This window comes from Platichthys flesus, chromosome 23, assembly GCF_949316205.1.
Source record: "Platichthys flesus chromosome 23, fPlaFle2.1, whole genome shotgun sequence".
Lineage (NCBI taxonomy): Eukaryota > Metazoa > Chordata > Actinopteri > Pleuronectiformes > Pleuronectidae > Platichthys > Platichthys flesus.
Window position 1 is genome coordinate 3,936,035 of NC_084967.1, and position 24,985 is coordinate 3,961,019.

General features: G+C 40.8%; 1 protein-coding gene across 5 annotated transcripts in view; it reads right to left on the bottom strand.

Moving 5' to 3' along the window:
• Positions 1 to 1,217: 1,217 nt before the first annotated feature.
• osbpl8 (oxysterol binding protein-like 8) overlaps positions 1,218 to 24,985 on the bottom strand; it is an 81,591-nt gene continuing 57,823 nt past the window's right edge. For 3 of the 5 annotated variants that reach the window (XM_062382709.1, XM_062382707.1, XM_062382710.1), the window contains 20 exons: positions 19,788 to 19,861; positions 18,316 to 18,396; positions 17,402 to 17,503; positions 16,496 to 16,699; positions 14,805 to 14,889; positions 13,406 to 13,571; positions 13,062 to 13,287; positions 11,948 to 12,132; positions 11,258 to 11,339; positions 11,050 to 11,148; positions 10,832 to 10,928; positions 10,592 to 10,690; positions 10,124 to 10,221; positions 9,659 to 9,748; positions 9,365 to 9,501; positions 9,087 to 9,272; positions 7,984 to 8,137; positions 6,310 to 6,412; positions 5,767 to 5,872; positions 1,218 to 5,662 (listed from right to left, as the gene is read on the bottom strand). In XM_062382709.1, coding sequence (XP_062238693.1) covers positions 5,533 to 5,662; positions 5,767 to 5,872; positions 6,310 to 6,412; positions 7,984 to 8,137; positions 9,087 to 9,272; positions 9,365 to 9,501; positions 9,659 to 9,748; positions 10,124 to 10,221; positions 10,592 to 10,690; positions 10,832 to 10,928; positions 11,050 to 11,148; positions 11,258 to 11,339; positions 11,948 to 12,132; positions 13,062 to 13,287; positions 13,406 to 13,571; positions 14,805 to 14,889; positions 16,496 to 16,699; positions 17,402 to 17,503; positions 18,316 to 18,396; positions 19,788 to 19,861 — 2,504 coding nt within the window. In that variant the 3' untranslated portion in view covers positions 1,218 to 5,532. The remainder of the gene's footprint in view (positions 5,663 to 5,766; positions 5,873 to 6,309; positions 6,413 to 7,983; positions 8,138 to 9,086; positions 9,273 to 9,364; positions 9,502 to 9,658; positions 9,749 to 10,123; positions 10,222 to 10,591; positions 10,691 to 10,831; positions 10,929 to 11,049; positions 11,149 to 11,257; positions 11,340 to 11,947; positions 12,133 to 13,061; positions 13,288 to 13,405; positions 13,572 to 14,804; positions 14,890 to 16,495; positions 16,700 to 17,401; positions 17,504 to 18,315; positions 18,397 to 19,787; positions 19,862 to 24,985) is intronic. The other 2 variants (XM_062382708.1, XM_062382711.1) reach the window with 1 other exon arrangement.

Consider the following 24,985-nt stretch of genomic DNA (forward strand, 5'->3'; position numbering starts at 1 on the left):
CTGTACATATGTTGTTTATGTGTTAGTTTGTATTATAATGCTGACAACTGTGTACATATGTCTTGTGTCTTAGTGTATTAGTCTAAACATTATTTAGTTTTCCTCGTTCTGACCCATAATGGTGAAAAATATTCTAAAAAAGACATTTCCTGCATCACTTTCACATCTTAAACCCTCAGCAGCACAATCACGGTCTTTAACGTCCGGTTACCGTCTTGCTCAAGGGCAACAGCAGCTTATAAAGAGAAGATCCCAGCATATGATCCTGCAGCAGCTGGATGTAGGTTCTGATCAACTCAAAATCAACTGGCCATCAGCAGGGAAAGAGTGTTACATCGCCCTCTAAAGGTGGCTGAGTGGTATTACAGGGAATCCAAATGTTTCTTGGTACAAATGTGATTTTATGCAAACGCATACAGTTTCCAATTAGAAAGACAAATGAATTCATAAATATAATTTCATTTTGAAAAATGTAAACTACACTATAGCTTACTTGGGCTGACACATACTTACTGGGGTTAACATACATTCGGTTTATGTATAATTTATCTAATATTTGCCAACTGCCAACTCAGATTAAATGATCACATGGCATCAACTAGGTCCTTCACAGCCGTAACAAAAAAGGAGCTTGGCCTATCATCTGCACGAGCATTTAATGAAATGAAATAAATCACCCTTTCTTTACCTTTAAAGTTCATCAGATGAGTGAAATGTGAAATTTCAGGGCCATAACTGTATATTAAATAAAAAGGAAAGGATAAAATTGTTTATTTGAAGAGGAAATGAGAAGCAAGTATACAAAACCAACTAAATTCAATTAAATCCAACCTTAAATCTATAAATTCTAAACCAGCTCCCCTCCTAGATCATCCAAACCTCACTTTCATTCCATATTTCAATCTATTTTCATTTCATGCATGTTACTTCATTCGTTTTACACCATTAGTTGTTTCTGATGTCATTAGATAATTTTTTAATTGAGCTGAAACCTGAGAATGCCAATGTTTCTATTTGCATTTAGCTTTGACCTATTGATTTAATTACTACAATGATGCCTCGTTCATGTTGCGCAGTTTAACGATGAAAAATAAATGGAAAACTATTTTGGAAAGATGATCTTAACAATAACAAGTCTCTGACCTCTACTGCATTATTCAAGAAGAAAAAAATCCCATAAACAGCTGCTTCAAATCAAACACACAGAGAAGACACCGGGATGTCACTTGTTTTTATTCTGTTATTTGTTACATGTGACCATCAACTTCTAAGAAGTTATAGTTGCCATGGAGATACAGTAAATATATTCAGATACTAAGATAGGAAAAGTGTGTGTGTGTGTGTGTGGGGGGGGGGGGGGGGGGGTTGTGGGGCAGTTATCAGTTGACAGAGTGCACAAGTTGAGGACAGTTGTTACGCCAAGTAACGAGGAGCGGAATAAAACTCTAAAATCAATTCTGAAAAACGTTCGGTGAGGAAACAGAACGGTGATCTGAGGCTACAGGCAGAAACAAAAAAGAAAAAGAAAAACATGAACCCACATAGAAAAAGAGTAATAAATAAATCGTGTTAATTTACAGATACAACAACAGACAGCGGAGATGTTTATTTCTCTCTGAATTTGGTGTGTGTGTGTGTGCGGGAGAGAGAGAGAGAGAGAAAGAGAGAGAAAGAGAGAGAGAAACGGTCACCCTCCCTCCCTCTCTCACTCCTGTGGCAGGAATCAGCATCCGCAAGCCTACAGGTGCGTTACTATAGCGACGCGTCAGGAGAGGAGGCGGCAAACTGTGGAGCCGGAATCAGACTCGTTTCTAAGGCTTCGTATGGCACGTCCACACGTCCCAGAGTCCCAGACCACGTCCAGGTCCTCTGGTCCCATTAAGACGTACGACTCTGGCTAGATCTGGATGCTCCGTGCCGTGCCACACCCCCTCACCCCTCCTCCCACCTCCCTATACACCCCCTCCCCAGCCTGACTCTAGAAGGCACTGGTATATAATATGTTTATCTCCACATTCTAACATCTGGATTCTCTATTTAAGATCAGCGATTTGAGGCAATGGGGATACACACACGACCATGAAAAGGAAAAAAAAAACAAGTACAGATACACACGGGCCAGCCGGGTAACTTACGGGAGGGTAGGGGAGGGGGGGGGAGGGGGTACAGCCGGCTCCTGATGATGCTACCAGTTTTGTCTTGAATACCTGCGTTGGGGGTTACAAAGTTTTCCTTCGCTTAACAGTCAGCTGACGGCTGAGGCAATCGGATATGTAAACGTCGACAAGGCTAACATCATGACAGGCGACAAGAGACACACAAAAAAATAAATATTTCCCGATATGGTCCAGAAGTAGGTTTGATCTTTCGAAATGGCCCCGGCGAGTACTTGAATGTTTGAAAGAAGAGCCTGACTGTGTGCTGCCCTCAGCCGTCAGTGAATCCGTCAAATGTCCAAACGTAATCTTAGGTTAAACAGATCACTGGGAGAATTGGATTTCCTGGGTAGTAGAGCCAAACACACACCTTAACCTAGTTATTCCTCACAATCCCCTGATTTGTCAAGGTTGTTATGCCAAACATTACTTGTTTTGTTTGAAGCTGCAGGTAGCTACTGCTGAACCACACAAAACACCTGTAGGCCGTCAATAGGAATCTATCTGTGTACACCCGCTAATCTGTTGTCCTCGGTTTTTGCCTACGTGCATGTGCATCTACAGAGTGAGCGGACAGAAAGACACACAAGGTTGAAAAGACTGGCTTGTGCACAGAGCGCGGGAGTGTCTGTGTGTTTGCGAAAAAGCTCGTTGTTAAAAACGGCCCGCGCTCGACCCGTGAGGAGACGAGCCGTCCCATTGGATATTTACACAGTGAACGGGGGGGGTAGGGGGGGGGGGCCGACTTCTACTCTACACACTTGAGTTTGGCCGGTACTCGAGTACATCTGGAATGGTTCACTATGTTCGATACTAGTAGGTAGAAAAAATTTGCACGTCTCCTCTGCAGCTAAAGTGTCTATCGCTAGTTTTCCTGGTTAACATCTGAGACGCAAAAGCACTGGAAGTGATGTTTGATGCCGTGATGGTGCAGCTCGGGGGGGGTTTCTCCTCCATGGCTCAGTCTGGACTCTGCTTTATGCAGCACTTTCTGATACATAGGGCTGGACATGAAGTAACGGAGGAATGAATCTGTATTTTCTTCCTTCCTTGGATTCTCTCATTAACCACTCTTTCTTTGCTTCTATCCTTCCATCCCACTCTTTCTTTCCTTCTGTCTGTCTTTCTTCCTTCCTTGGATTCTCTCAAGAACCACTCTTTTCCTTCCTTCCTTCCCTTTTATTTCCATCTCACGCTATGTTCAAGTAGAACTCTTTTATTTCAAAGCCTTGGAGAAGCAGATGTCTGACGCCATGTACCATAAAAAAAACAAACTAAAAGGCAACTTTAAATATATTTGCCTCTTTTTAATTAAAATACTATACATACTATTAGATATTAAAATCTGTTCTGCACTTACACTGAGGTTAAAACAGGACATAACGGTCAGCCATGTTTTGTATTTGTTAAAGTTTGGCTTCATGTGCCGGGAAACGGTTAGAAGCCTAAAAATCGGAACTTCACCACGTGTCTTGAACGCAGCATCGATAGATCCCATTCCACCCATCAAGCTTCTTTTTTGTGTCACAACTTCACCCACTGACAGGCACTTTTTGAAACAGGCAAACAAACACAGTTATATGTTTAGTGTTGGGAAACACACTTACTCACTTTCCTGTTGAGAGTGAGATAAGACGATTGATATCACTCTGCATGACGGACATGAAGGTTGATCTATGTAGGCATTGAACTGTGGACGGTGAGACCGTGGGAGACACACACACACACCCTCACCTCTTTCCTTTTCTTTGGTTATTATTGTTTACGTGGTTTAATGTGAAGTCAAGTCCAACACGTTCTTTAGTGTTCACCCAGAAAAACTACATCTTGCACGCTCACTAAATTAATATGATATTGTGTTTTGGAAATGATTGATGGGATGGAATCATTTTGTAATGGGAGCAGTAACTTCCTGATTCTAGCGTCACATCAAAACTGTGTAACTGCCACATGAATAGTAAAAATGGTCTCTGAGCTTTAGATGTATTCAGAGATTTCTATAGAATGAATACTGAATGTTTCCTCCGGTCACCTCAGTCTGTGCGAGTGATAATTGACCTGAACAGAGTGGTATCGATTGTCTCATCTGACCGTCGAGAAAACGAATGAGAGCACTTCCATTTCTTTTCCTTCATCGTGTCATCGGATCTAAGACCGCGTCGTTTGGAATTTTGGTGAATTCGTGTTTTGCCTCGATTAAAAACCAACTCCTCACTACCGACGCTTAACGTGTCATTCTCCCTTTTAACTGAAACCAGGGCAGTGGTTAGAAAAGTCATTCTTTGGCCCTCTGTGGACTCCCCGGACCTCGGAGCAGAAATGTAAAAAGTACTGTGATGCACCTGAGCACCATTTGAACTGAAAGAATGACCAATGTATTTACAATACAAACATTTCCAGTGCATTTGTGCCTTCAAACAAAAATACTGTACATAGGGCTAATGTCCTAACCACGCCGCCTTCTGTACACGCTACGGTATACAATGACGCTGTGTCAAACATCGGACTTCATTTTTTTTCTTAAACATTGACTTTGTATGCAAAAGGTGACATTTTATTACACAGCAGAAAGTATAGCTTCTGTTCCTTTTGACAGTATCACTTGTGTTATTTTGTCTCGCTCGTTTTTTCCCCCCCCGCGTGAGCCTCTGTGAAAGTATGTGATAATAAAAAAATAAGTCACATCGCTTTTTGGACCACTTTGTTTCCATCTCCCTTATCGTCGCTTGTTTGTTCCACGCAGACCAGGACACGCCAAGCACACCAGAAGAGCAACAACACGAAAATATCCAAATAAAAGGTTACTTCTTTGTCTTGGTTACCGTCTGAGTGATGGTACTCGTCCGCGGGTGAAGATGATCCCTGTCTTTTGAGGTCGAATGTGAATCAACACAGTTGTGTCCAATCATTGGTGGAAAAACAAAACAAAACAGAAACAAAAACAAACACAAAGAACAGCTAAAAAATGGCTGCTGTCTTTGCCTCTTTACATCAAGGCAAATCAATAAGCTTCAGAGTGGCAGTCGAGACTTTTCAACACGGATGACTCCTCTCCGCTGCTCCTCTCCGCCTTGAAATCTTCGGATCTCTCAAGAGTTTCGGAATGGACAGGTTGAAAATAAATAAAGAGTTTTTAAAAGTCTCTGTTCTCTGTGTGTCGAGGTCTCCACTTCTCCACTGGACGTGTTGCAGTTAGATTCAATAAAGACGGATGAACACAGTGGGTGGAGACTGTCACTTAAAAGGTCAAAGTTTATACTCTTCGTACCCCGTTGTGAAGCCTAAGGCTCAGAGTGTGTGTGTACAATATATATATATATATATATGTGTGTGTGTGTGTGTAAGGGCATCACGCTCTCTCTGTGGGGTATGGCTGCTACTTGAAGACATAGTTGATCACGACCTGAAGGAGGATGAGGAAAATGATGATGATGTAGTCGCGCTGCTGGAGGAAGGAGCCGCCCTCTGTCCGGCCCGACGCACGACTCCGCAGCACACTGATGCTCCTGCCAACACACACACACACACACACACACACACATTAGATGTAGGGGCTGAAAACTCACAAATGGCACCACGAGCATCACAACGTGGCTAAAGTCCGTCTCACCTGTTGATGTCCTCCTGCGTCTTCTTTATGGATTCAATGGCACTTTGAAGTTCAGTGAGGTCGGCTCCTTTTTTCCTCAGCCGACTGTTGTGTTTGCTTTTGTGTCCTGCAACAAAATGCAACAAGGAAATTCTGTGTTCACAAAAGGAAATATAAAAAAAAAAGTCTGGAACCCTTTTAAATACTAGATGACCCAATTACCTAAATAAAAACCAATAAATGCATTTTTCAGGTAAAATTGGGTCATTTAGGATGGACACAACAAAAATATTTATTTTTATTTACACAACAGTATGGATTGAATTTAATTACATTTTTTACTAAATTACTTTAGCAATGTGTTTTTCATCGCTCGCTAGTATCGCTAGATAATTGGTCTCTTATAATAATAGAGTGCAGTATCTGTGATATTTAGATTTCACTTTAATATAACAAAATATTAACAAACACAAAAACTGTATTTTATATCAAAAGTGCAGAAAACCTCTATTCGTGTTTTCCAGTACGTTTGCACCAGCATGAATTTGAGTGAACAAGACTCACGTTCGCTGCCAGACGAGTCCTGACGGTCGGGTTCCGGTGAAGAGCAGCCACTCTCTGGACTTTTGGGCTTGTCGCTCTTATGTTTCCTCTTTGGCACCGTCACCTATTCACACCAACACACACACACACACACAGAGTCACACACACATACACAGAGATGAGCAGGTCAAAAAACAGGCCACACACGTCGGTTACAAACAAATAAAGCAAACACAAACAGACTGAATGTTAGAGTACACACATGTACAGACAAATAATTGTTTCAGTTCACATCAATGCAACAAAGAAGTTCATCCCCCCCACGCAAACTCCCACACAAACATGCAAGTGCAAGGCATGCTGGGACATCAGCAAATTACATTCAGAATACACAAATTATCTAAACCTGCCAAGAGCTGGTAGATGAACATTATTCAGTTCAAATGGATTAAACTCTGAGTGGGTGGCAGCTGTAACTCTTAGTGCTGTTTTAATGGGGTGCAGTTTGCACGCCCCAGGGTTTTGATTTGGTAGAATTAAAACTTTTCATATTTGACTTCACAAAACAACCAAAACGTCTAAAAGTTCAACTGCACAAACAATAAATAAGGCGATGAATTATTAAATGTATAGAAGTAATTATTTTTCCAAAAACTTCACCTTTAAAATATACTGTATATACTTGTTAAAAATGATTTCCTCTCTTCTAGTACTATTTAGTTACGAAAGTCATGTTATTTAAAGTTTTTGTGAAGAATAAAAAACGAAATTGACCTTGTAGTGGTTTAAGTAGATAAGATAATAACTTGATATCATTGCTGTGGGTTGAACCGTGTGACGACGAGCCAATAAGGGCCTGATATGAGTCCAAATCTAGAACTTTAAAGAACTGAGAGACCCTGTTCAGACCTGGTATTAAAACAACTATCCACCCAAGAGAAACTTCACTGGATTGGACCCTTGGCAGGTGTTTACTTTGAACAAACACAAATAAATGACCAGCAGCTGAGTCAAAGTAAAGAGTCTGTGAGTGACCACGACACAGGAACAGACAGAATGAAGATGAGGGCGGGAAATGAGGCCTTAAAGCAGCCAGGCTTTGATGGCAGTGGTCGGTTGATGTGATGGATGAAGCTGATGATGCTGATCTCTCTCAATGACTCTGTACAGGGAGTCACCATCTGTAAATCTGGGTTGGGTTCGATGTACACAGGGCTTAAAAAGATTTACTTCACTAACTTTCTTTGACTCCCATTTGATGCTGAACAGGAAGTGTTTATCAGAACTTTTAATCACTTGCTAATAATTTCTCACAAACTGACTACAAATCAACAACTTCATAGTTTTTAATATTACATCTGAAGCACAGATGGTTACATGAACCCTGCTGGTGTTTCGCCTCTGCACAAATGCCAGAAAAGGAAGGAACAACTGTTGGATTTCCTGCAGTGTGACTTCCCTCCCATATAAAGAGAACAGCTGGTGCCATGGCAAGAAAAAAACCAAAAAAAAAAAAGGTGGAGAGACATAAAAGGACAGTGGCGACGGCGGCGGTGGCAGCACAGCGATGACGACACACACGGAAGAAGCGACAATGAAGGCAGTGCAACGGGTGCTGCGTGGAAGGTGGCTGAGGCGGCGAGATGCTTTTTTTGTGTTGTTTTTAATGGCGGCTTTTCGATCGGGACAACCTACCTGGCACTTGCAATTGTCCCTCCGCGGCCCCTGGTTACTCAGACTAATAAGACTGCCAGAACGTACCATAGGGGTGCGGTGTCGGACCTTGGTCTGGATGCAGCCGTCCCTTTCAAACTGGATCAGGTCGTTGAGTGGATCCCATGGCCTTGTGCTGGGGAGGGGGATGCAAGACGCAGAGTTGCAGTTAAAGGTAGTCAACACTAGATGGCACCATGTCTCAGTGGACAACTCAATATTGATGATGGGGGAAAGAACTAAAGCATTAATGAATTATAATCTAGATGCGAAACAAATCATTTAAACAACTGTGCAAAGAAAAATTCATTAAGGTTTCTGAAAGGATTTCTACTAAATAATAATATATAAGTCAATTTAATAATAATAAAATATTTGTCACTTTCTAGACAGGCAAGGACACCTTTCAGTATATCATAAACACACATATTTAGAGTAAAGCGACTTTTAATTGAACCAATTTAATATCATCTTTTTTTAACTTTCTTCCATTATTATATAAAATGCTATAATATGTAGATAACCTGTAATAAATATCAAAATGCCAAGTTACTTCCTCCACAAATTATCCAGAGCTGCCGAGCATGTCTGGATAATTTGTTTCCTATTTGTAAGTGGACCGGGTCTAATAGATAGACTGATAAAAGTGACCGATATTAGCTTGAATTGTAAAGACCCTTGTCACAAGAAATTGTACAGTGCAGTAGGGTCAAGCCAATTATATTTGTGTTTGTTTGAAACGGTGTCTTCCTTGCATAGTTTACCACAAGAGGGCACAAGCGTCTTATAAATGAGTAACTTAGGACACACATATTATTCAATATTATATTTTAGGGATCTTTATCCAAAAACCATAATATCTTTTCTGTATTTGTTATGTGTTAATGTGAAAAACCATCGGGTGAGATATATGATAGGTCTTGTACCAGTAAGCCTGTACTGGGTCATTCCAAATGTACGTTATAAGCATAACGCATAAAATACGTTTTTTATTATAGAAGTGTGTTCGGTGCAGTAGATGTGATAGAGCCATCTCATTTCTGCCCGATAAAGTGATGTCATGCTGCAGGAGAATAATCACTCACTCAGCATATCGGTAATGCCACTCTCCAGTGATGGGGTCCTGCTCAAACAGGGCGGAGATCCACTCCTCGCACTTTGCTTTCCGCTCGCGGGCTGACTTCCTCTGAGCTTCCTCCAGAAAGAACTTCTCATTGGTGGCCTCGGTCTGGTCCTTGTTGTTGATGGCCCGGGTCACGTGCTGCCACAGTCTGACGGACGGACGGAGAACAAGTTGGTCAAGTAGAGTAAAACACGCTGTCATGAATGTGTCTTCATTCTATTCTCATTCAGTTGAGCTAACCTTTCTGCTTCAAACTCCCCCTGGTCCTCTGGTGGGACTGTGCAGCGGGTCAGTCGACTCTGTCTCAGCTCTGGCGTCGGATTCCAGAAAGTGTCCACCGTCCCCGTCTTCTTGTCATTGATGAAGATCTCGCTGTCCTGTAAGTGTCATAACAATGTCGCCTTTAAAGACAAATTCTACCTTGGCATTGGATTTATTCTTTCATTTACATATATCTGCTAAAACTGTGGTTATAAATTAAAATAATGGTGAAAATTCTATTGACATTGATATTCACATATATCAGAGACTCACCCAGTGTCCTTCTAGTGTGGCTAACACCTCCTTTCCCAGCTTGATCTTTCCATAGATCTCATTGACACTGTCGCTGCTGCCCAGGAATGGCTGCAGGAGAGAGGAGAGAGACAGGGAGGAGGGGTAAGGAGAGAGGGGGAAAGGAGGATGAGGGGGTAGAGGCAGAAAGAAGAGAAAATTCAGAAGAAAACAAAAAAGGTGGAATAGGAAGTAACAGAGAAGGAAAAAGAGGATGGGAATTAGCGGGGAACACACATCCAGTTTACTTGCTGCAATAACAGTCTGCTTCATCAGGTCTCATTCTGCGTCGGCAGTGTGTTTATACAAATACAAAGATTTAGCTTGTTGTGCTCTAGTTCTCAAAAAGTCGGAGGATTCAATAAATAAACTTGACTTCTATCACAGATGACAGAGGGAAAGGCATCTTCTAATCATACATCCGTGGATTTGAGAACACAGTCGTACCTTCAGTTTGAACTCGAGCTGAGCGCTGTAGCCGGTTTTCTCACAGGCAATGGTGACCTGTCCTCCCAGTTCCAGTGTCATGGTGCCGTACAGGATACCTGACAGACGGACAAGTAGTATTAAAACATTATGTGAACTCAGATCTCTGGAAAAGTCATACACAAGATGAAATTATAATCAGTTGTCTGTGTTTTTTACTCAAAAACAAAAAGTGGAGCTCAATGACAATATAAAGTTAAGTCTATGGATTAATCAATAATAATTAATAAGACATCAGAATTTAGACCTACAAAACTAGTCTTGGTAAGGTACATTACCTTGGTATGGCACAACATCTTACATGCAATGTTCTACAATATTTGGAATAGTCCGGGTTCCACTGCTCATGTAGATCGCACATTTCAAAGAGCTTACAGCTACGTAAAGCATCACTTCAGTGTCATCATGGGGTGGAGGATGAATTCTGACCTTTACAGTGGGCGTAGGGCATGTTCATCACGTAGTCCTCCCCTCGGTTTAGAAAGGTGAGACGGGCCTCCCCGTCTAATATGGCCGACAGAGAGTTACCTAAAATTTGAATATTACAGTCAGTGGGCGTCAGAGCTAGAAACACCTGCAGCTAAATAAATACTAGCATATACTTTTTTAACAGAGTTAAGATTCTTGTGGGTGATATTATTTTGGTTCTAGTTGTGTTTGTGTTTGTACCATAAAACTTCGACTTGGCAAGGATGCTGCCACTGAGGCAGAACCCATCCTTCCTGTTGCTGACATAGAAGGCGGACACCGGAGGATGATGGGAAACCTGGGAGCAAACGGTGAGTCAGCTTGGATGCTAAAGAGGTGATTTCGAGGTCCACGTATTTGTCATATGGCCAAACGCCTAATGATCTGTGAACCAATCAGTCTTGGTATCTCTCTGTTACCTGTTCTGCGATGTAGAACGTCTTGCTGTTTGTCCTCTGGTGGAGCCACATGCAGCGGTACGTCTCCCCAATAATGGGGTTGTAAGGCTTCTTCAACCCCTGTGGTTTAACAAGCAACAACATACAATGTTCTCTAGAGTACTGTTTGGAAATCAGTTTGGAATCTATGGAGCACATCAACATGAAGTCAAGTATTTAATCTGCTGACCTGTGGCTTCTTGTAAAATCCAGAAATGTACCACTTTACCACCTTCTTCATGCGGCTGTAGGCGTTCTCTTCGATCGCAGCACTGAGAATCAAATAAAGAGTTAAACGTACGCTCGTCTGGAACACACACTGTTTAACTCAGTGGGTAGAAGTTCCATCTGCTGTTGCGAAATTCTCTTGATGAGCTTGCCCAGTTTTCTTAGTATCCACAGACCAAATTTACAGAGCAAAGATTCTCTGTGTATATCTTGATTTATATCTTGATTTTCTTGTTTTCTGAGTCCATGTGGTGATCATATATAGCTCAACTTGTCACTCAGCTCTATAATGGACAGCCTGTCTGGAACAACAGGACATGTCAACTTGACCAGTGATAATTAGTGAGCAGGAAGGCGTGGACAGACGCCTCTGAATCCGTGCATCAGGTACGTCTCTCACTTCTCTCTCTGAGGTGCACATAGCAACCGTCTACCTGTTTTTCCATTAATCAAGTCGCAGGCAAAAAAGAGACAGACCCTTGCTGCCCCATGAGTGTGCAATATTCCTTTTTCAGAGGCTTGCTACACTAGGTAATATGCAAGTATTATTACATTTTTTTGGACAAATTAAAGGTTTACAAAACTAAATAGATTCCAGGAATGACTCTAAACCATAGAACTCCTTAAGTGAAAACAAAAAGACCGGACTTACTCTGACAGGAAGTCTGCGTGGTAGTAGTAGTCCGAGAGTTTGTCGAGGAAGGATCTGGGCTCCAGGATGAAGGTGGGCAACACCACCTTGGACAGGTCCATGCCAGGTCGGACCTGCTTCAGCAACGTCCAGATCAGAGATTTATTCTCCTCCGATACCGTCTCGGTCTGTGCAGCCTCACCAGCCTGGGGAAGGAAGAGCGCAGGGAGGACGAGAGCCCATGATTTTTTTGAGTGTGATAAAACCGCAGACATCTTACTATTCACTCACAGGTGTTCAGATTCAGCTGGATGCCACTGGCCTCCCACTCTGTTCCACTAACCCACATTTGCTTGCTGAACATTGTATCCAAGTGTCTATCAGTTCTGTCCACTCTATGACATTAGGTAAAACTACAAACCATAACATACACACCACACATCAATAATGAAGCAATCACCACTGACTATATATCTAGTTTGTGTTCTTCTCCTAAATCATATGCTTGATTTTAATGCTTGTGTGTTTGTGTAGTTTGTCCTCCCTCCAGGTCTTCATGATCGAGAGGAGTCTGTGTTGTTTCAGGGCCTCAGAGAACACAGTTTTTGTATTAGCTTAACACAATTTTCCACACTTTAAATCTACAATATTGGTTTGTCAAATTTGTGATTTGTAGAGGGGAACAAGGTGAAATTTATATAAAAACATTCACATTCTCCCATGTGTCTCCACACATGCTGCTGTGTGGGAGACTGCTGTGCAAAAGGCGGCTTTATTTAGCTTCTCACTATAAACAATTTGCCTCGCTTCGGTAGGTGTTTAATTAGTGAGCTGTCAAACTCTGATTTCATCAGGGTGGAAATCATTTCAGCACTTTCACACTTGTCGTTATAGCACTGCAGACACCCACACACAGCTACACCGATCAAAGTCAGATTTACAGATTTCTTCATCTCCTCAACTTAGAAACATGCTAAGTTCTCCTCATTACAAGAAACAAACCTTCATGAGAGAAGCTAAGGATGAAAACCGTTACAAAATACCCTATAAGATCATGTCCCACTTTTGCAGACATGCTTGGACAACATTGATTCTTATTGAACAGCGGTTTTGAATCAAACTCTTCATCTCCTACCTCTCCCAGTTCCTCGTGGGACTGCTCCAGGTACGGGGTTTCCCTCAGATGTTCGTTTGGATCCAGGTCAATGTACGAGTCGTCTTGGCGCTCCGACGTGTCGCTGTCGCTCTCCTCGCTCTTCTCCAGGCCTTCTGGGTCCGACTCCTCGTGGTCCTGCTCCCCCTCCCGGTCCGACTTGTCTGAGTACAGGTCCGGGTCTTTCAAATGGTCACTGTCACTGAACCTGGGGGAAGACAGGAGGATAGAGTGGTGGAGAGGTTTACAAGAACATATAAATAGATTAGCCACTTTTATAGACTATAAGTGAGTTGTAGGTACAGATTTTTTAATTCCGTACTCACTGGAAACCGTGCATGTTGTGGGCTCGCAGGAGACTGTAGAAATTAATGGAGTGTTCTCCGCCAGTGGCGACTGTGCTCATGTCCTCCTTCCCCTCACGGATCATGGTCCTCTTCAGCAGGCCGGAGCACTTCAAGGCCAGCTCTAAGGCGTCCATCCAGCATCGACCTGAGAGAAAGATTTCAATTCATTATCAAATAGGAACATGCATTTAACGTTGTGTTTAGATGGGATTTTTGTTCTTCCGGGACTTTTAACCCTACTCTTTATATCATTCCTAAAGGATCTTTTTTTCTCATATTGATATTTATATCATCAATGTAAATGAAATGTAGGAGGGGAATTTTTTTCCCGTAGTTTTGGCATATAATAAAAAAATATTTCTGGCTAAGTGTTTATTTTTAAAGCATCTCTGAGGACACAATATTGTGTGTGCGCATTTTTCGCACCTCAAGAAACTGAAGAAAAAAAGCAAAGGAAAAATTATAGACTTAATAGCAAATCGGCCGCCATTTTTGATTTGGCTTTTGATTGCCTGTTCCAGCACCATGGAGAGAGACTGTAGGGAGAAGGGAGAGCATGGCTTGGAAGTTTCAGCACCATGGACAGAGACACATAGTTTCTGTGGCTTAAACCTTTCACCCATTTTGTCAATAGACAAGAACTTTATGAAAATGATCTTACAAAATTCATCTCAGGTCCCTCTCTTGCTTTATTTTATTCTATTTTAACTTCTATTTGATAATAATCTAATTGCAGCTCATATAAAGACCCTATACACTATGAGGGTTCCTTTACATTTTGTAAAACCAGGGACAATGTAGACTTTCTAGAGAAGACAGACTTATTAAACACTTTATATTTGTAATATATACCTATACAGTACAAACATGTATATTCCAACCCCTTCCCCATTTTATATTTTGTTATATTGCAGCCTTCCGATACATAATTTGACTTATTTTTCCTCCCGTACAATCTAAACTTAATACCCTGTAATGACAAGTAATACAGAATTTGAGAACAATTTTATGTTCTAAAATGTATTTTATCTGTAAATATGAATGTTTAAAAAACATTATTTATTGGGATTACAAATCTAAATGAGGGCCGAGTGTTTTCTTTGTGAGTGTTTTTTTTTAATTGTCCATGGATTACCCTATAAACATGGCAGTCTTACGTTAGGACCATCAGACAATAAGTGAGGTTTTCTTAATCAGAAATAACATAAATTGATGGGTTTTTAAAAAAGGCTTGTGTTATTTGAGCAAATTAGCAGCAGGTATTATTATGGAGCTGATACTGCTGTGCTGCCATATTAGGGGTTTGTCACATGATGTGTGCAATCACTGGGACAACACAGACACATTACTGAAGAGTGAATGACAGCCTGTCTCTTACCATCAGACTCTGAGGTAGCACGAAAGATGAGGTGGCTGCTGGGTAATGGCTGCGTGATGGAGCCCACCGCTTCCCCTTTAGGACCCTGTTGAGAACAAGAGTTGAGAGATTTTATTTTGACTCAGTGTCCTTATTGGCGCATTTGTCATTTTGATCTTTGTCTCGTTTTCTTTAGACGTGGTTTGAAGATTTCTTTTGTGATTTCCTTTATCATTTATTAGTATGATGTTTATGTACAAATAGCAGAAATCTACACTTGTGACTATGTCATAATGAAATAATCTAAAAGAGAGGACAGATGCTACAGAAACTGAATGAGTGAAGTGTTTATCTCAATCGTGAAGAGGAGATTGGAGAGGGAAGAAGCGCTGAAATCTAAAACACAGGACGATAATTGTGATTCAAGCCTTTTCATCACGCTGACAAAGGGAGAAAACACTTGAAATGCGAGGCCTGCGATGAAAAATGGAATCATAGTTGAAGTGGATGAGAGAAGACAGCTGCACACACATCAGCAAATGGAAAATCTGCTGCTGCCAAATAGGAAAATGGCTGGGGTGTCGTATAATGTTCTGCATCTGTCCTAAATTAAACAAAGATGAGCTCTTCATTACAGTAAAAATCCACAGCTGTTTGACTGTTTGTTTTAACTACAGAGGACAAAGGGCTTTTTTATTTTTAATGGAAAATCATTGATCCCCTGATGATCTCCACATGAATATCTGTTTGTGTTCAGTTTGTTTCATTCATCACTGGTCGGAAAACACACTGAACTCATCTGCATAAGAAAACCCTGACATTACTCTTCGTCTCTAGCTCTCCTATTATCACTCTATTATAATCAACATTGGGATTACTCTATAAGAGCTATAAAGGACTTTTTCCAACAATAACAACAAAGATAAATGTAAAATCAATATGGCACATATTTAAAGGAATTTGATAGGCGTTGGGAACTATGTTAGCGATAGATGAGAAATACTTGCTGCACAGTAAATAAGATGTGACATCTGGGATCTGTATCCTATTTATAGATATACATGCACATATCGGTCAGAGCCTTCTTAGACCACAAACTGTTCTTCCAAATGCTTTGAAAGAGGGAAACCATATATTTACAGGTCTGAATTATAGAAATGTGGAAGTGAATGGAAGAGGCTGCTGATGATAATTTCCCAGCCTCTGCCTAAACTCCTGGGTGAGTTTCAACTGCTCAGTTTCTTATAGATGATGCAGGATTTTGTATACCTCCCCCAGCCAGTGCAGTTTCCATGTAAATATTCGTATCCCAAATACAAAAAAATCTCTTAGAAAGTCTTAGCAATCATATGAAGTGGCCAAACACAAGTGTTTTGAAGCCACCGTGAAACTTTGACCACTGAAATCAAATCAGTGTCCAAATGAATTTTGCCAGATGTAATGAAATTCCTTACGGGCAGTCCTAATATGTTCCATTCACAATAACATGAGTTCACTGTGACCGTGACCTTTGAATGCCTCCATCTATTTTTCATTTCCCGTTTCTTAAAGTAAGTTAATGTGAAGCTAAATAGTCTGTTTTTCTCTGCTTTTTAATTTAATAAATACTTTATTGGGGACGACAGGGAATTTTCCTAAAATAGAAGAAAAACAACTCAACATCCCATGATAACTGACCCGAGTAAATCCTGTGTCTTATAGTGAGTTCTGACCTTGACAGCCCAGATGGACTGTTCCAGCGGGTGGAAGAGCTTGAAGCAGAAGCCGTCCTTCTTGGAGGGCCTCTCGATCAGCTCGCAGGCGTTGAGCAGCACCGTTCCCACCCACTGGCCGTTTTTGTTGGTTTTGTAGATGAGCAGGACGCCTGGCTTCAGCACGCACCACAGCTTGGTCCAGCTCTTCAGAGTTCCGCGAATCTAGAGAGGAAAATATGAGTGGCAGATAATCTAAGGTTTTCCCTGAACAAAGTTACTCTCTGTATTAGAGATTATTTATCATAATTGTGTCCTTGAGTATTCTTATTTTATTATAGTATATGTATTTTTAAAATTTTATTCTAGTCTGGTATATTTCCCTGATTTGTATTATGTTCTGTCTTTTATTACACATCTTTGACCAATATGACAATAACCCTCTTGAATTATGAATTCACACTGAACATGTTAAGTGAGGTTTATTCTGTAATGGTAAAACATCTGGATTGTTTTACACCTTTGCACCAAGTTAACACAAATGCAGAAAACATATTGAATTTGGAATTTAAGGTGGAGTAAATTGGAGCCAATTCTTTAACTGCTAGATGGAGCCAAGTGTCGTAATTTATGATGTACTTGTATAATTATTTCCTGATTAAAATGTGTCAGAGAGACATTTTTATATTAAGACATCCAACCTTCAGACACATAGATGATATAAAACTAAATCCTTCAACAACAGCAAAGTGCTTTGTAAGCACCAATCACACCATTTAAAAGAAAACATTTCAACTAAGATGCATTGTCTGTTCTTTACTCAACCGTATCCATTTAATCACTTTTATGCAGGATTTTATATGGAGTGTGAAATGGAATTATCTGTAAAGCTCCTGTAAACCCGAACAAACCACCCCTTCCTCTCACCTTCAGCCAGTCGGCCATGACGATGACAGAGGGGTCAGTGATGGTGCTGAGCAGCTCCTTGGTCGCCCTCTTCTTTTCTTCCCTGTAGTTTTTCTTCTGCACCTGCAGAGAGCACACACAGAGAGACAATGCTTCCAGTCAATCTACACAACTGCAGTGAATAATAATAAAATCCCACACTCGCTTCATCGCTGAATTGGAAACAGTGGGATCACACTCAATTTCTCACTTCCTGACTGCATTGTGAGGTATCGGCTGCATTTTGATTCTTCAGTTTAATGTAATGTATCCTGCCTTCCATTTACTGTGGTGACACTGGTGCACAATAAGGAGGAACAATAAAGTGAATCCAATCCAATATACAGTATTTTGAAGATAATGACTCATGGTATTTGTACACTAAGGCCGTATTCTTTGTATGTTTTCCTTAACAGTTTTCCAATAAAAACTCAATGCACGGCAGCTTTGCACATGGAGAAGAACAAGCTTTTTTATTTTATTTAATTTGTAAAAGGATTTGAGCAACGAGGATGATTTTGTGGTCCTCTTACTTAAAAAACTAAAATATAGATACAGTAAATTTTGTTCAAATCTTGAGAAGACGTCAGGAACAAGAAGAAATTTATCCCATGATCAAGGAACTGTGAAATTATCCTGATCACTTCCAAGTCTATTTCAGGTCCAGTGTGTTTCGCTACCAGCACTGCATGTTAAGAAGAAAATACATTTTTGTAAATCGAATTGATCCTGGGCAGCTTACACAACTCGACATGACACGGCTTCGACAGATGCTAAAAACGCAGCTTTTTCAAACCTCTTCTGAATATAGAAGGCCTTTAGAATGAACGATAAGCATTTGACTATACATAGCATGACTGTTGTCGTGAGACTTAAGTTATTTTAAGCTTATTTACCTTGAGGGACTCCTTCTTGGTGAGCTTTCCTCCAGACGCCGACACATCCTTGTCTGAGCCATTGTACAGCTTTGTTTCAGACTGTGAATACACAGAGGAACGTCAGTAGATAATCTCTGAAGACTTCTTCAAACGTTACATGTAACTCTATCATGTGCTCTCTAATATATTTAAAAACACTACTCAAACATGTCTGGTGATTGTAACCTGTAATGTAATGTGAGGATTTCAACCTGTGTGCAGTCTACATAACAATCATCAGCTTTTTCTACTCCTGCACTCTGCGTAAGCTGCTCTAAAAACACACTGACTAAAAGACTAAATGCAATCTAAAATACAGTGTGATCCCTGTTAATAATACATCTGTTACCAAAAATGTTACAATCAACAAACTCCACTGAAATAAAGGCATCACATTGGAGGTTTACCAATAATAGAGTACTTGTGTAAGCTATTGTTTTCTTTTTCCTCCTAAGTCTGTGTGATCCCTGGGTTTGGTCCAAACTTAGCTCAGTTGGCAGAACGAAGCCTATAAATGCCAGTGCAGGAGCGACTCTGCCAGCTCCCTCTACAAGTAGATATTTAAAGTGCAGAGACAGGTGGTGCAGTGTGGGAATCTTAAAGCAGGGCTGCTTAAATGCCCACAGGCAGGGTTGAAGAAATAGAGAAGATGCATGATAACGAACGTGGAAGCTGAAATGTTTGCTTTCTGATCGCGCACCAGATGATGACTTGTTTGCACACATTATTTACAAAAATAAAATCTGATGTATCTCTCACAACTTCAGATGCAACGTCAGATGATCTTAAAAGCTATAAAAGCAAATAAGCCCTGTTGTGTTCAAAGCACAAGTCAACCATGGTTTCACTATGCAGATATCAAGAAGGAAATTATCTTATGCTAACATAGCAAATAAATAATAAACATCAGCTGTCAGGACTTAAGGGCGCGGTACATTTCAGAACCGTTACCCACAGTTTCCTTTAGATGAGACTGAGCTATGGGTCGACTATCATATATACAATATCAAAGTCTTGTCTTTGCCTTTTAGAGGCCTCGCTGATATCAAGAGCTTCTTGAGGCAGACCAATGTCCAACAAGTTGGAAACTGCCGAATTTAATTGGATTCAAGTCTGATGCAAGTGCTTCTGCGGTGAATCAGAGGGAGACTCCCACGTTTGTGCTGTCAAACATGTTTGATGTGGACCTCGACAGATAGAGGAGACATGCTTCCTCCACATTTATCTAACTTGAAAGAAGGACTGAGTTTAAGTTTTGGTTGATAAATGTTTAATGCGAGCAGTGTATGATATGTAAAAACGTGCCTGAGGCCAGACTGGGAAAAACAGAAAGAAGAAGTGCACTAACTCTTATATTCTCCAGTCTCATTACAACAGGCAAACCCAAGCCCCAAATCAATCCGACCCACCCATCACAGAACACTCACTCAGTGGAAGGATCTGAATCTTACCTTGCTCTTTGAAATAGAATGTGAGTCCTCTTTTAAAGGCAGAGACAAGAGGTCCTCCTTCCCTCTTTCAAAACCTGTAACAAAAAAAACATAAAGGCATCATACTCAGTGTGTCTCTGTGGAGTGAGCCGGGTTTCTACCATTAACTGTGACCCCAGCAACAGATTCCCCACTGGGTTCCAGGCAGATGGTGACGCCAGTGGTCTCAAGGGGACAGAGAGCCTTTAAATATTTTATAATATCCATCTCCTATCCAAAGGTCATCAGTATTAATCAGTAAGTCAAGGGATGGCTGCAGAGTCTCATCATTATAAGTTGCATCTCATTTGCTTTAATGAAAAATGGGTGTGTTCCTGAGTTTGCTCCAAAATAGTCCTATCCTTTTTTTCACTATTTTTCAGGACATAGCCTGGATCCTGAGTTATTAAATGAATGATGAGAAAAGAAGAGAATAGCGGTTACAGCAGCAGATAGTGAGAATGAGGAAATAGAGAGAATATGTAGATAATATTCAGCTTTCACTACAGATGGAAATATAATTTGACTTAACTAGCAGTTAAACATATTGGAGTGGGACAGTATGAATCATTTTCATGCTCTTTAAGTGCTACTTGACCAAGAGTCAGTCGCATGCATGCAAGTTTGGTTTCGAGACCACTTCAGCTGCTTGAATGATGCCACGATGTATTAACCCAAGCATCGGTGAGAGATCCTTCTTATGCCCAAAAACCTGCCCTGCATTAAATGAGAACCCCCCCAGAAGCAGGAGTCTTTCCAGTTAGCTGATAAAATCCAACATCAGAGCCACGCCGTGTTCCTTTTAATTAGTTCAAGCAGAAGCGGCGATATAAATCAAGACATCAGGGCATGTGATTGTCTTTCCTGCATCGTGAGTGTGGCAATAATGCGAATCCAGCTTCAGTGGGATATTAGACGTCCCACCAGACCATCTGTGACCACTTGACAGACACATCGCCATGCCAACTTCAGATTGAAAACAACTCAAGGGCTATTCAGCCACTTATAGAGAGCCACCAGAGATGACATAATCACCACCCCCATCTCTTAATCTCCACATGTATGGACAAGAGTGGATGATCATACCATATATAATTCCATTCATTAAGACGAAGAGTGTTCTGCTGCTTTGTGGTTCATGAAGTGACAGACGAGCTGGTTTGAACACAACAAAAGATATATAGTAATACATGGACATGTGATAAGATGATATTGAGAGATAAATCTGGGATGCATGCTGATGTTTAGTCAGTGTGAGTACACTCCAATTTACATGCTTGACAATTAGTAATCAGGCAGTCTGAATAAATCAGTGCAGACCACCAAGTGTCCCATTTCCATTGGAGAAACTACAGGAGGACACTTCCCCACGCCATAGGGCTCGGACCGAAAACCTGAGGCAACTTGTTCAATAATTACAGCCACTAGAGACACGATGAATAATAAAATAATCAAGTTCATTAATATTTTGCAACCATTTATTGTGGGAAAACAAAACCACCTTATGTTTATCGTGAAAGTTTAAAAAAAATTATGATCATTTCTTTCCTCTCATAACATAACACAGAGGGTCTCTAATAATCCACCTGGATATGAGGGATCTTTATTTTAAAATCTTAATCCTATTAGTCCACATGAACCTTCTTGTTACATTTTGTGGATTATGCAAATACATTAAGGACGATAGCTACGCTTAGAAATGTGCTTTGTACCGTTTCTTCTACTGGGGACAGTGGCAAAGCAGATAGTGAAACCACCAGCAGATTTAGGCATCAGGGTTTTAGTGGGGTGTCTTTCACATAGATACGTGGCCGATAATATATATTTTATTGACCTCATGCATTTTTCATTAGGCTAAACAGCCTAAAATACCTCTTTCATCCTCTGGATTTGATTTCATTATTTCATGGTTACATATATTCCTTATTTTTTCGTAGAATGATCTGTTGGATTGTGTCTAGTCTAAGGTTGATACTTTTATCTTTTGCTCCTTCTGATCCCTTGTTCCCTTGTTTGTTTTGCAACTGTTTTGTTTTATATTACTGGCTGTTGCACTGTTCTGTTGAGCTGATTAAGTGATGATAAAAATTGTTAGCTGTAGCTCTGAATGAAATTTCTTGAAGACTGCTGAATTTGCCACCGGGACGAGCAAAGGTCAGAACCCACTCTCCCAGACAGAGAGGACGCTGCTGCCTCTACGTGAACAATTATAGATTAAGTAATCTAATAACTATTAAACATGATTGTTTTGGCACATATTCTGGGCCATCACATCATTATGGCACTGTGCCTTGCCTCCTACAAGTTGGCTGCTGAAATGTGGGCCACAGCTTTAACATTTACCTGATCCCCCACACTATCCATAATCCCCCAACAAAAGTAAACTGTCCTAAGGATGCCGGGAAAAAAACAATTAAAGTAGTTGGAGCTCAGCCACACAACTGTTGCACAGCTAAAAAGCTGAACAATGGATAATTTTAATGTAACGCACTCATCCTCGCATTTCAACTCACTATCCCAAAATGTCAGGGATTAATAACTGAATTACAGCTAAAATGAGCAGTTTATTTTTATATCAAATATCTTTTTAGTGCTGCAGCTTTGACAAACCCAGCGTTTGCTGTGCTCGTGTGTGTGGTTGAAGCAGTTAGGAGCCTCACGTCCCACTGCAGACAGACTGGGGAATTTGCCTGTAAAAAACTGGAGCTGCAGTGACCTCACCCTGCATCAAAGATCATAGACAGAGGAGAACAGTAGAGGGACTGATGAAAACAGAGGGAGGAAAAGAGCTGTACCCTGCTAAAAGAAAGTGGTCATCATATAACAGCGCCACCTCACACACGTACACACATACGCACACACTCTAGATCACCAGAGGAACGCGTATACATCAGAGATCAATAGTGCAGAAGAAAGTAAAGGAAACTGTATTGTTTGAGACGGCTAAATATGAAGAAATGTAGGTTTCAACCGAAGAAAATCGATAGAAACATTTCAAGCTTTTAATAGCGCTGCAGTGTTTGTTGTTGTAAATGCGAAGGCTGCCATAGCAACAGGCGACCTGAGGACAACACAAGGAGGAAAAGGCTGTCAGCTCGTTTCTCCTCAGAATGCATCAGTTTTAAGGAGTAAATTGAATGCTTGTTCCTGTGTGTACCTCGGCATGGCAACAGCATGCGTGGAGATACTATGATGGCTTGATCCGTGGAAGGAAAAGGAAAATAAAAATAAGGACATTCGCTCGTCTTGATTTTCTATTCTGAAATGTGATGTAATGTGTCTGGAGCACTTTTTTAAAAGAAAAATATATCGGTTATCATATTTGTTAAAATCCTCTTCTCTTCCCGATAGAAAGTCAATAAAGTCATCAGGGAAAGAAAGGTCGTGGCCGTCGCTGGACTGAAATGTCATATAAATAACAATAATTTCATTCAAATTCAATAAAATCAGTGGTCCACATGCTATAACCCTGCTGCCCATACTCTCACTGAGCATTACCAGTTGTTTACAAGACGTGTTTTTAGCAGTTGTCAGACATTGTATGTTCATAAGTTTTGGGGCCGTAGCTTTGATGAGATGGTCAGTGTCAGTGTTGTATCGGTCGCATGTGTTCAAAGTGTAGCCTGCTAGGTTTTCCAGGATTACAAACCCTAGCTCCATATATCCCTTTAGGGTCTTTTACTGTATATCTAACCTACAGCTAACCTCTGTTCATTGTGCACCACTTGCACTGGTAATCAAAAACTCATCTTGTCTTCATGGACAGAGAATCCACTTATTGTTCCGACATGCAGCCGAGTCACGCTGACCTCAGGATGAGCTGTGATTACAGCTACTTATCGACCACAATGGTAGGGCTCTTTCTCTCTTTGGCTTTATAAATACCCCGTGTTCAACAACCCCAATCAATTTCCCCCCTGCAGGTAGTCCTTGACTACAGAGGAAACAACAGTCAACATAACAGCTGAAAGTGCTCAGACCACATTTTATGGTGGATATTTCAGTAATTTAGCTAAAAGTGGAAAAAGTAAGAGAAATTCACTCAAACCAGCAGGGCTAAGCTCATCAAACTTGATATATTTTTGTCTGCGGGTCTGCTTCCAGGTCTCTGAACCGGTAACTTATTCAGCCTGTATTTCAAGAACAAAACAACAACTGAGATAAAGTGGCCCAACCCACACTATGTGGGTCATACTCTTATTCTGTCCGCACACAGGAAGCTCGATGAGACAAAAGCACATTATCGCTTGGAAGTGGAGATATTTCAGGATGCGACTGGATGAGAGAGGAGGGCATCAGGTTGCGTGTTATGGCTGCTGTTTTGTGTTGGTTATATATTTATGGTTTCATCGGGGTTGATGTGCACTGTCAGACGCTGGGCTCTTTTTCTTGAACTTTTGTAGAGACTACAGGCAGTGACCGATTGACCTGTCCTCTGATATTTTAGAAGGATGTGCAGAAGAATCTAACTCCTGGATTTTGTTCATTAAATTCAAATATGTCAAATTCTCCTACTGCCTCCTCACCGTCTGCTACCTGTCAGCCACTGAAAATTTCGACTATGTTATTGCACGGGAAGATACCAACAATCATGTTCACAATATCACTCTAAAGGTTTAGTGTTGAAGGATAAACCACAGAGAACACAAAGAACAAAATGAAATAACCAAAGGTCAAAAACATCAGTGAGCTGTTTCAACGGTCGAGAGACCAGTAGAAGTTGAAAAGGTTATGAAAGGGGATGAAGAAGTCGCTCTGTTTCTGCCTGACAGATTTTTTTAGCTCACATTTGTACAAAATTGTGTTGTTCAATTTGCTATTGTTTGTAATGTGTGTGCATTTAAAAGATGAAATGGCGAGAGAAAATAAGTTGACTGACAAGTATGACCACAATTTGTTTGGTAATGTGTGTTTATGACAACATTTCCAACGTACTAAGAAAAACTGAGTCATCAACCATTCGTCAGACAGAGCGTCAATCCTGAATGTGATAAAGATAGAGTAGACGCAGACTCTACTGTGGAGGATGTGTGGGTGTAAAAAAACAAGGAAAGTATGAGAAGGTACAACAGTAAATGCAGCCTGTCTGCACCAGCTGTCTCCTGCAGTTTCTCTTAGAGCCGGTGCCAGTTAGCAGAGTGACTACAATGAGGATGAATGGAGCAAAGACTGGGAGCTGA